Source organism: Lepisma saccharinum, chromosome 18, assembly GCF_977018435.1.
Source record: "Lepisma saccharinum chromosome 18, izLepSacc3.1, whole genome shotgun sequence".
Taxonomy (NCBI): domain Eukaryota; kingdom Metazoa; phylum Arthropoda; class Insecta; order Zygentoma; family Lepismatidae; genus Lepisma; species Lepisma saccharinum.
The window spans coordinates 39,890,923-39,904,000 of NC_139246.1; the positions used below are offsets into that span (position 1 = coordinate 39,890,923).

General features: G+C 38.0%; 1 protein-coding gene across 1 annotated transcript in view; it reads left to right on the forward strand.

Moving 5' to 3' along the window:
* The first annotated feature begins 3,832 nt into the window (after nt 1–3,832).
* Nucleotides 3,833–13,078, forward strand: part of LOC146002014 (uncharacterized) — a 32,280-nt gene continuing 23,034 nt past the window's right edge. Inside the window, exons 1-4 of the mRNA XM_083139722.1 lie at nt 3,833–3,980; nt 6,552–6,633; nt 11,073–11,125; nt 12,552–12,587. Of these exons, the coding sequence (XP_082995848.1) occupies nt 3,927–3,980; nt 6,552–6,633; nt 11,073–11,125; nt 12,552–12,587 (225 nt within the window). The 5' untranslated portion in view covers nt 3,833–3,926. The remainder of the gene's footprint in view (nt 3,981–6,551; nt 6,634–11,072; nt 11,126–12,551; nt 12,588–13,078) is intronic.

The following is a 13,078-nucleotide window of genomic DNA, read 5'->3' on the forward strand; positions in this document are numbered from 1 at the left end:
GGTCCAGGAAGCGGACCTCATTCACGAAGCACAGGGGAGATTTCCCCATGTACAGGTCAGGATCGAAATGACATGTACGCTGACGACAAAAGTGAACACACACGGATTTCTCGGATGAGAAGGTGAAACCTGTTTGGGAGGACCACTCAACCAAACGGTTTATCGTCAGTTGGAGTTAACGAGAAGCTGACGCGAGATTCCGTGAGCGACAAAAGATCGTGAGGTCGTCTACATAGAGTAGGCCATGTACAGGGGAAAGAATGTTTGCCATAACACTGTTCACTGCTATGGCAAACAGAGTCACACTTAAAACACTGCCCTGTGGGACACCGTTCTCTTGTTCGTGAAGATCCGAAGATGAGTTCCCAACACGTACGCGGAAAAAACGATCTGATAAAAAGTTTTGAATAAAGTACGCCATATGGCCACGGACGCCCCAAGAATGTAGCTGCTTTATGATGTCAAAGCGCCACGTTGTGTCATATGCCTTTTGGAGGTCAAAGAAAACTGCAACTAAATGTTCCTTGTTGAAGAATGCATCCTGAATATGTGTTTCCAGCTGAACCAGATGGTCCAGTGTGGAACGGTTGGAGCGAAAACCACATTGAAAATTACTTATCAAGCAGTTTTCCTCCAAAAACCAGGCGAGACGCTTGTTGATCATGCGTTCCATCAACTTGCACACACAGCTAGTTAAGGCAATAGGCCTATAACTCGAGGCTGCGGTGCGTTGTTTACCTGGTTTCAGGATGGGAACGATAATTGCTTCTTTCCAGGACGAAGGGAAAGAGTCCTCCAACCAAAGCCTGTTGAATACCGCCAAAAGGAAATTTTTGGCTCCAATGGGCAGATGACGAAGCATCTCATAGTGGATCTTGTCCACTCCAGGAGCTGTATTCTTAGAATCTCGAAGCGCCTGATCGAACTCCCGTTCAGTGAATGGAGAGTTGTATGGCTCGGTGTTATGACTTTGAAAAACTAGAGGGCGTCGTTCCTGACGGTCCTTCTCACGGCGGAAATGTGGCATCAGAAAACTCCGTGCCCAAGATATTAGCAATGTCTCCGGAATCGGTGTACAACGTCCCATCGTGCTCCAGAGCGCTCAGAGGAGTAGATGCACTCCCCTGGATGCACTCGTACTTTGGTCCAAACGGCTTTCGACGAAGCCTGCTTCGTCAGAGAAGACACGTATTGGACCCAGCACGCCTTCTTACTGGCTCGGATGAGCCTAATGCGGAACTACTCGAGGTTTGCGGCAGTGTGGTTCCTATTAAATCGATCTAGGGCATGATTGCGGTCCTTGATGGCTGCACTGATATCCGCAGTCCACCAGGGGACTGGGCGTCGCCTCGCAGTTCCACTGGGATGTGGGATGGAGGTGCGTGCAGCATCATGCACTCTTGACACAAATACATCTAAGGCGTCGATTGGTGGTAAAGTCGACGCAAGATCGACTTCAAGGTCCACTGCACACTCGAAGGCACCCCAGTCGGCCCGACTGAGATGCCAGTGAGGGTGTTGTTCACGTGAGTGCTGAAGATGTTCCAGGGTAAGAAAGAGTGGGAAGTGATCACTCCCACAGAGATCAGGGTGAACGCTCCAAGATGTGGTAGGAGCAAGGCTGGGACTGCAGAAGGACAAGTCCAACGCAGAGTATGTGCCTGAGGAATGACTGAAATATGTGGGAGTCCCATCATTCAGCAACGTTACAGCTGGTGCCTCACGGAATTGATCTACAATTTGACCCCGGGGCTCTGTACGAACGGAACCCCACAAACAATGGTAGGAATTAAAATCGCCCAAAAGAACTACAGGAGACGGAAGTTGTTCGAATATGAACTCTGATGTTCGTAATTTCATGCATATATTAAATAAATGTGATAATTGTATAAAGCTATGATATACAAGGGATCGTCAATGTTCTCAAGCAATAATTTTATTCTATTCTAGATGGCGATTTAAAAGTGGCTATAAAGGATTTTAGAGCTGGTACCCCATTAAAACCGGACGCAACTCCAATTTTTAAGAGATTTTTCAATATGCAATATGAAATTAAAGATAAATTAAAATCAGAATTGGATAAATTGATAGAAAATGGCATTTATGGAAGAGTCGACACTAGTGAATGACCAGTCCGATGGTTGTTGTTATTTAAAAGAAAAATGGAGATTTACGTATTTGTTGTGATGTGAAAAGTACATTAAACAAATATGTAGAAAATGCTTCTTATCCCCTACCACTGTTAGAGGATATTTTCCAGAATGTTAGAGAAAATACCGTATTTGTTAGTTTGGATTTGCAAAAAGCTTACTGGCAAATAGCTTTGAGTGAAAAAGCGAAAAGGTTGCTTGTATTGAACACGCCATGAGGATTATTACAACACACAAGATTACCGTTTGGAATAAAAATATCGTCGCAAATATTTCAGAGAGTAATTGAACAAATCTCGCATGGTCTACATTATGTGATTGCATATCGAGACGATATTCTAATTTGTGGTTCTGAATTGAAAGAAGCGGTTGGTAGATGTATTGAGGTCATGGACAGGTTACCTCAATATAACGTGAAGGTTAATTTAGAAAAGTGCAAGGTCTTTCAATCATCCATTCACTATTTTGGATATGAACTTTCTGCGGAAGGAATTAAACGTGCCAGTGCAAGATTGAAGCATTGCTTAAATGTCCACGTCCGCGTAACGTGAAGGAATTAAAGTCGTTTTTGGGAGGCATTAATTTTTTCCGCAGATGTATTCCAAATAGTGTACAAGAAAAATGTTGCAGTAGCAGATCTATTGTCAAGATTGCCGTTTCAAGGGGAAACAGTTGATACGGACATGATTCAGTTTGTAAATGTGATCAAGCTTACGGATCGTCTGAAAGATGTCTTCCGAACTTTGCAAGAACAAGATGCGATGCTGAAACAGGTAAAAAAGTACGTCATGCAAGGTTGGCCGGAATCTAAGTTTAAAGATTCAAATATGGATGCAAATGAGTTCGAAGCGCTGAGAAGAGGAAGAAATGAACCACAATGTGAAGAAGATATATTGCTGGGCAGTTCTAGAGTTATTGTACGTACAAATGGAGGTGCTGTCAGTTTTACCCTGTAAAACAAAACGAAAGAAAAAATAGTTGTGAAGGTTAAATATACACTAAGCACATGTCAAATACACGCTCCATTGACATGCACTTGCAGAAAGCAGCGTGGCCAACCCAAAGAAAATTAACGCAAAGTGGAAATTCTTATTGACCGACCCTCGTTGTAGAATGATCTCCCCAAGCTTCCATCTTTTAGAATTTTGGATTTGAGTTAGCTTAACATAAGGGAACATTCCTATCAAGAATCTTATCTGTAGTATTTAATTCCGGCTTGGAGCAAAAAGTTTTGCTAATTTCACTAATTATTGACTAATCCTCGTATAAAATGATTTCCCCAAGCTTCCACCATTTGGCTTTTTGGATTTGAGTTTTCCTAACATTGGGAAAGGTTCCTGTAAAAAATCTTCTCTATAGTATTTAATTCCGCGTTGGAGCAAAATTTTCGCCAAATTCACCCTACTACTCTGCAGACGCATGGAATCAACGAGAATCAGAGAGAGGGAGAACATGCAACCTTTATCAACGAGATAAGCGACACAGCTATTGTCTATATTAGCCATGGCTGACGACTGAAGTAAAAAAGGATTCTCCCTCCACATATCGCGCCAGTGTTCTCAGGTTTTCTCAAATGTTAACAGCCTCCGTTTCACTTCATGGTCTGCGTACCAAGCATAACCTCATTACAAACTACGATAAAAAAGAATCTAGGTTTGCCACAATCATTGTTGTAGTATTGGAAGAAATTTTACTACATAATAAACATCATGGTCAGTCGTGTGGCTGAGACACCGTCAACATACGGAATCGATTGGCAGTTGTTTGTGAGTCAACATGAGGATTTGTCTTGCAGTTTTGTGCGTGTTATTCTGTGTTCACACAACTCAGGTAAGTTAAAGTAGAAACGATTATCGACGCATGGCCTCTTTTCTTTGTTAATATTTGGTGATTTAACGCCACTGCAAACCATTATTGTTGCTACAATTTGTTGCAGGAAGACCATGTTTTTGATGGAAAATTATATAGCAACAATCACAATTACGTATTAAAAATAAATCCGTGCTAGTTGTAATTTATTTGGTGAAATAGTTCTACCTTGTACAGCCAGGTCCGTACTCAGGGGAAGTGCCTATCCCCCTTGAACTATGAAATATTATAATGTGAACCTATAAAATCCTACGAAAAGCACATTGACTATTTTTCAGATTTTGCAAGTATTTCAATAAATGATGTTCTTGGAGATAGATAACAGATAATATATCTTTACTGTATAAAGTTTTTCTGTATGGTATTACATTCATTGACTCAAGGGATTTTTAGTGAATATAGTTCTCATTATTAATAAACCTCTACAAAGACACCCTGAGTGGCTTTCACAATATCATGTCTATTGACGAATTCACTCCACGTGTTGCGGATCATATTCACGTTGATTGTTGACACAGCCTCCTCGATCCTGGCTTTCAATTCCAACAAATACGTAACTATCTTGATAGACGATGTCCTTCACTTAACCCCACATAAAGAAATCGAGGGGCGCTAGGAGATTTCGTTTCCCACAACACAGACATTACATTTTCCTGCACAGTGATGTTTAGGGAAAGGAACTTTAGGTAAATAAATGTTTTTTTCTGCGATAAGATAGAGACCCTCATTTTTGCCAAAATTCTTATCATAGCCTTATATGTCAACACAGCAAATTTTATTTTACATAAAAACACATATTTTCCAGTTTTCCGTATGTAAATACATATTTTGCGAATTTTCATTTTAAATACATAAAATCGCTCGTTGACTTCATCTACCTCGAAATCCTCCAAGGAAAAATGTTTATTCTCCGCACCTCTTTCATATCGAGAGTGCTAGGTTTGTTTTGTCTTTGAAAACGCTCGCTGGCAGACTTCTGGCACCTCGCCTACGATCCTATCGGGAGAAAATAGCTGTAAGTAGCTGGGGCTGGCTACACGTAACGATAGCAAGGCTTTTTAATGAAGCAATGCAGCTATTGTGGCCAGAAGACATAAAATTTGACAATGTTCTTCTCTTGACAGATGCTGCAGTTTACATGCAGTGGTCTTGCCGTTAGCTACCCCAAAATGGTGCACGTTACATGTGTGGCGCATGCGTTGCATAGAATATGTGAAAAGATAAGAGCTCTTTATCCCAATGTCGATAAACTGGTTTCAAATGGGAAGAAAGTTTTTATCAAGTCGCCTAGAAGAATAGACATTTTTAAACAAAAATGTCCTGAGGTTCCCCTTCCCCCTACTCCTGTAGTTACGCGATGCAGATGTTATGCCCAGAACTTTGAAAAAAATTGTATCTGTTGTAAATGATCTCGACAAAGAAGAATTCTGCAAGAACTGTTGATGGAGCCCTCCTTAAAAGTCGAATTGGCATACATCTCAACAAACCTGTCCATTCTCTCTAATTCCATATGAAAGCTTGAATCGTCCGCGAACACTTTGGCAGCTTCCATTGGTGAAGTCCGTATAGTAGAAACGAAACTGAAAGAACTCACTGGATCTAAATGTCTAAATATACAGAATTTTTGAGGAAAAACCAAGGTTTTCAAACATTGTGCCAAATTGCATGTGTTTTGGAAGGAGGTGAAGTAGAGGAAGAGGAAGCTTTGGAAAACTTCAGCGTTAGTGACATTTCGTGCTTCAAATATGCAAGAATTGTTTCTTGTGACGTGGAGCCATCTTTCTCACAATATAAGATGCTTTTTAGAGATAATCGTCACAGATTTACAATGGAGAATTTGGAAAGAACTATGGTGATCCACTGCAACTCTTCCAAAAAATAGCTCGCTAAGAGGTAATCATTTAGAAACTAATTTCAGGTGTTTAAAATGCATGTTATAGTTTGTTTTTGTTACCAAATGTTTTTATTTTTGTCACATATTTTCCTGTTTTTATCACATATTTTCAACCTTTATGACACATAAAAAATAAATATTTCTGAGTTTTTTAGCACATAAAGTTCCGTTCCCTAGTGATGTTACTGTTTTGTCGCAATGCATGATGGTACCAAGTGTTGCCAAATATACATGGAAGAATTTTTTTGAGATGTTCTTCATGTTACTACTAACGACCTCCACTTCACTTGCGTAGAAACATTTTATGGACAACATTTATGAGGTGAATAATATTTGGACACGCTATATTATCCTAATATGTTCTAGTTATAGCTGACAATGATAATAATAATTATAATAGTCCCAAAAATTTACATTTTCTGCTCCAAATCGGAAGTGGATTTCAAATTGTTCAGATAAGAAATATTGTTTCAGAATTTCGTATTTTTACAATCAACTAAAAAAAATTAGATTACTTTGTTTTAATACCTGGACCACACCTATAGTGAACATACTGAGAAACGTAGCTTTTATATAATTTCTATATAATTTTCAGGAGAACAAATAACAAATAATGACACAGTTAGTTTTCACTGCAGGGTGGAATTAATACGGACCTATTTATGAAGATAATGAAGCCATTGACAAACACGTGTGCTAAACATCTAAACATCAAGGCAGGTAAGTAGGGTGCAAATTTTCCACGTGTTAATAGACAGTAGCGACAACTTTTGAAAAACATTGGGTGGGTTGAACTTGGTAATCTGTTATAGAATTTTATGCAATAATGTATGTCATAAGTAGGCTGGATTTACCCTAAGGTCGTTTCTACTTCCTTGACCATAGAATGTAGAATTTTACAGACCATTTCTGAATTTTATAGTACCTGTTGTTACCTATGTCAAACAAGCGAAATTTATTTGCATTTAGAGTGACTAATATGGGAAAATTATGAATAATCTGTCGATAATTATCAATAGTAGTGCCTATTTTGTATTTTGCTATTTTGTATGCCAATTTTGAGAGATTTTAGTACCCATCTTTCCTAATAGTAACCACGTGAAAACAGATTATGTAAATAATGTAGTACACTGAAAAGTATATTCGGGTTGTAACAAATTATTATGAAATATACTGATAACAGTCAGTCCGTAATTCAGTAGTGATAATCGGCGTTGTTAAAAGTCCAGGAATTAAAAATAAACTCAATTTCGGTCCAAATGGGTTCTGGACCGTAAACAACATTATCTGTAAAGTATTTCAATTCGCTCCAGGAACCTTTTTTTCGTATGAATTTAAATTCGGTACAAAAACATTTTTTCTGGATCAATTTAAATTCGGTTCAATAACCTTTTTTTCGGATGAATTTAAATACGGTCCGGGAAGCTTTTTTCCGGATCAGTTTAAATACGGTCAAGGAACACTTTTCTCCGGATCAATTTAAATACGGTTCACAAACTTCTTTCAAAGAAACAATACGCAAGTTCGACCGAATTCAATTTGTGTGAGAGAAAGCGTTCCGCTCCTGTTGAGGAATCCAATAGAACCCATTAGAATGTCTCGGTTCCTGGACCGTTAACCAACCCTGTTGAGAATTCTTTAAATGTAGCCTACAATGATGCGACATTTTGTTTACTTAGACGCAGAGACTCTTTTAAAAATAAAAACAGGCACATTATTGGGTGAGCTCTATACCCTGCCACGTCTAACTATAGATCTGGGCCGCGCATATTGGTAGAGGAGGTAGAGGGAAATCGGGTGGTCAAAGCACAGCGTTGCCAACCTTACGGCCCTGACCGTCAAGGAAAAGGTCTAGATATGGCCCCCTCCCTTTTTATTTTGTCATTTTCGGAGGAAAAAAAATAATAATTAAAGCACCTGCCTTTAAAATGCATATCTATGAAATATATACCTAAAGTATAGGAGGTCTCCCTTTGCGTAGAAGACAGGCTACTTATGGCAATTTCAAAAAATGGTAACATGATGTATTTCAAAATTGTAGTCTAAATATGGGCTACTAGTGGCAATATCACAAAATGCAGATAAATTTTAAAAACAAACAGTCATTTATCGCTAAAACATTATACAATTCATATTTATGAATAATCTGTTGTTTTGAAAATCACGTCGAATGGAAAAAATCGAAATTAAGAAAAACATCCAAATATTTGTTGAAAATGTGATCTCAGCATTAGACCTCATGTCATAGCCCATATTTAGACCATCACGCTATTTTTCTTCTTCAATTTATTTTCGCTCTCTGTGGTACATATTTCACAAACAAATCATGGTATTATATAAGCCCACATTTGTTTTATGTACCGCTAATATCATAACCTATACAAAGCAGATGAGAATTCAGAAAACATTGAGTTAAAACATACCTGCAAAAAGTTTTCGGAGAACGCAATTCTATAACAGCGTCCAAGGCCGTAACTAACCACCACTTTCTCTTGCGAATGAGCGCCGCAACCTTTGTCCTTGACAGATAACCAGTTCCCATACACTCTACCAGGCTGCAGCACCTGGGAGAACTGATAACTCCTAAACCCATATTTAAACCATCGCCCATATTTAGACCTTCTCCTCTACATGTACGGACGTACAGTCCAGACCTTAGTCCGTACGCTAAATGGACGGCTTGTCAAAATTTGCTCTTGCAGTTTTATCCTTATATTTCCCTAAGAAATTCTTAAACCAATCGTACGGACCTGGAGACAAAAATACGGTCCGTTTGCCATGTGCGTTCGGTATTATCCTTTTCAAAAGTTTGCAAAGCTGCATAGGAAATCGAGTAACTCCCGTCGCCCATTACACAATCCCGTTTCTCTCACTGTTCATTGGTGGAGCCGTCTTGCGTCACTATTTCCGCCACTACTTGCGCAGAGACTTGTTCTCGTTTGCCTGGTCTACAATTAGCTGGTACGGGGTTTTAGTCCCAAAGGTCCACATAAGTTGATAGGAGTGACGTTTTTCAATTACCGTATTTCGCCTCATAATCGTCACATAATTTTTTCGGGACATTTTAGGAACCGTTTTTTGCGGAAAAAGTTAACACATTAGTCGTTGATTGTGCATTATAGTCGAAATATTACACTTGAAAAAATTGAATGCACTGTTACGAAGTAAGGTCTTACAGAATTTACCCTTCTGTTTCGTTTCAGTATGTGACGATTACGAGATGAAAGGTTATAAACCAATTTTTGGGCAGAAAGAACAGGCTGCGACTATTATGGGTTAAATATGGTATTCACATTGTCAAGTTTAGCACTGCCAAGTTCAAATCAAAAATATGTGTATTCGATTGCCCATCACCATACTTATCTGCTTTGGTTTGTGCGATGTAAGGCTTCAGAACTGAGACAAAACAGCGAACGTGACAAACTTTTCTCCTAACACTACTAGTAAAAATCCATCTCATTTAAGAGCAAAGGATGTAAAATCAAATTAAATGCTGATGGACAATTTATTCACATATCTTTGAACTTGATTGTATTGAGGCGAGCATAAGTGGCGTCTACATGGAAGGTAAATTGGTCTCTTGACAAACGTGGGACATTTTAATAATATTAATTCTCCATTTGTTTTCTCATTTCTGTTTTTCTGCCTCTCTAGGCATTCCTTACTTCCTACGCGCGTCAGATCCAATGATACATTAGAATTGCGGAAACTGTTCCCCACCCGAATGTGAAGTTGTGCTTAACTGTTGTTGAAGAACCCGATTGTTGGTGCAAAATTTAGCACGTTATTTACTTACGCAACATGCAAGCAGAGATAGTCAGGCAAAAATTGGCGCTCAATTTTCCGAAACAAAAGACGATCGATTTCATTCTCCCCGCTGCTCTACCGAGTCTATACTCTTTGGTCAATACTATCCTTCTTTCAGGAAACTGGGAAATATGGAATAAATGATAGTGCCCCAGAATTTCAATTTTTAAAATTAAAATGCAATGCTGTAACTTTACCTTATCTTGTGAGCGAACAATCTAAAATTGTATTTTGAATAAAAATTCAAGTATTATACATAATTAAGTTAGAAAGTAAACGGTGTTTTACATATTATTCGCTTATTTCAACTTGTTGATTCACTTGTGTTTTCTATTGTGTTCCACCCGTGACACCAAGAAACAATTAATTTCTCCTTTAACTGTTACATTTTCCTCTCAACTCCAGTAAAATATTAAATTATATTCAAGACCTTTTCTCTTGGTCAAAAATAATTTATTTTTTAAGTTTAACAATTCACACAAATTAATATAAATTTGTCATTAAGTGTAGAGACAGTGTTTTGTCTGTCCTACCCGTGAGACACAAAACTGTTCACTTGTAGCTACAAATCTGGGAAAGTATTTTCAGGGTAGTTATATTTAATCTACAATGTTAAGTATCATATTTCTTTGAAGAGAAACTGTAAGAAAAATGCTTAACTATCATTAGAGGAGTTACTATAATATAAAAAATGTAGCCTACGTGTCCCACCCATGACAACGGAACATACAAGTCCAACAATAATTCTCTGCTTAAAATATGCTTGCTTGTCAAAAAAATACTTGTCATTTCTGTTGAAAAATTGATTAGTTGATTTGATGTATTAAGTCCACTTTATTCTCAGTAAGGTTAATCGGGACTGGACCTACAGTTTAAAGTGGGATCCGAACCATACTCCGCCGGGGATCGAAACAGGGAGACTTTGATTATAAGGCAACGACGTTACCACTAAGCCATCGGGGAAGACCTTATGTTGAAAGAAGCTAAAATTTAAGATACTAGTCTCAAGATGTCAATAACTCACTAACCCATTGACTAGCGTTTATACATTGCTCACAACTCACCATTGTTTGTCGAAACTCTCTGGAGAAATGCTTCAAAAATCAAAACTTACCATCTGTGGCCAGACAATATTCTATGCCGCGGTAACTTTTAGCAATTATACAGCTTCTTGTATTAAAATTCTCAGTATTAAGAGCCACGTCTACTTTTAGGCTGAACACACTTTTAGGCTGTAATTCGTAAATGGCGTAATTTCACAGTTTCACAAAATATACACGACACAAAAAATTTATTCCTGCCACATGAGAATTCTGGCAATTCAAAATGCATTCTTTCTTTTCTATCTACAGATTTTGCGATACGAGCAATTTTCAGCAGTGACCGTGGGATAAAGGATGTTAGGGTAAGTAGTATGTTTAGGTTTGTGATAGGTGGAACCATTGTTTGAATTGAAAGGGGGGGGGGCGGGTCTACACTCGAGGCAATGATTATCTCATCCATACAGGAAGCTTTCTTGTAGAATTTCAAAATTTCGAAATGTAAAGTTGTTTGTGGACGATATGGACAACATTAGTGTGACGTCACGGAAGATTGAGTTCAAACAAAGAGGTGCCGTGGTTTTACCTTATTCAAAACCATTGAAGTTTGCTTTGGAAGGGGTAGCTTGTGACAGCAGATATGAAACAAAATTGTGATGCGTATCCTATATCAATGTGAAGATGAGATTTCGGAAAATACGTCTATATATAACACAAACCTAACAGATGAGAATGTAAAGAATAAATGTAGTAGGAAATCGAGTAAAGGGAATGCGTCCGATCCAGAATGGCAGCCAATGGGCGGCGCCGCTGCAGTCACGTGAGGCTGCTTGTTTTCCATCACCCATTGCGGCAGCGTGACTGCACTTGAGATCGGCTGAGCTTGAAGCCGGCTCCGGTTGTGCTCTACATATTAGTTTTTAATACATGGTTTTCTTATTCCGGTTATTCTTTATCTTATTCTTTTTAAGGTATGTATAATATTATTGAAATTATAACGAAACCATTCGAATGGACTTTTATTAAGTAATTAATTATAAATGTGGAAATTTACCCACCTGCTCCCTTGTAAATTTGTACAAACAGTTGCTGCCTCCTAACATGATCACTAATGCTGTATTGTAAGCTTTAGGTGTTAGAAAGTAGGAAAAATTCCAGTGACGTGCGGTGACCATTTAGGTAGCCGAAACGCTGAATATATAATGTTCAAGTAAATAATAGTAAATAAAGAGGAAGGCTTGCCTTGAAAAAATCACAGCTGGTAATAGTTTAAATTAAAAGAATGGATATCGAAAGATCTAATATCAATTTTACTATAAGCAAAATAATATTATATATATATATATAAACCAAACCCGTAAACTGAAGAAAACCGAAAACAATACGAGTTGAAACACTCCAATACACTCTCTGTCTCTGTATAGACTCTGAACTAACTCCCTGTTCGATGTTAGTTTCGTTTGTAGCAGAAATTGACGCACACGGCCCGTGACCTTGAGGTGCGCGCGCAACTGTCTGTCAGTGCTGAACTGATGCGAGAGGGAGATCGCTTGGGCTCAACCTCAGTGCAGGGGCTGGTATTTGTTGTATGTGTAGCGAAGAAATGGAACGGTTTTATCTAGATATTATTTAATAATCGTGTGATTATAATGGCATAATACATACATACTGTTACGTTAATGCATTCCGAAGCAATGCTTCGGCAGTTTACATTGTATGCACGCCACTGAAAGATTCTGATTAACAAGAAATCATTTGTTTGAATATCGATATTTCTTTTTCCTTTTCCAGTGTTTCTTCGATTGTGTCATGAAACATTTAGGATGGGTAAGTATTAGTCTTTGAAAGTAACTGTTAATTTTTAAATATAATTCTAACTGTAAGTAGCTAGTTTGTAACAGAGTTATTATCTTGCAATTAGAGGAACGTTATCAACGTTTTACAGTTACTTTACGACACTGAAATTGCTAACTTAAAAATTTGTAACCTGAGGGAAAAGATAAATTTGGCAACTTTGATTACAACTATTTGTGCGCGTAAGGGTGATACGATACGACTGACGAGTCTTTGTTGCATCATTTGAACTTTATTTGTTGCAATAATAATAAATAATAGTACATGATTGTATGATCATGTAAGTAGACGTATGTACTTCAGACAAAATTAAACACATGTACGTTTTCAAATATTTCTTTCTTGCAATTATTAATCATTGTATGTAATTTGCGTGCAAGAAAACATCCAGCCGAAAGTAACTGTAACAGTTATTTTTCAAAATGAGTAACTGTAGCTCAGTTACTTTTGGAACCAAGTAATTA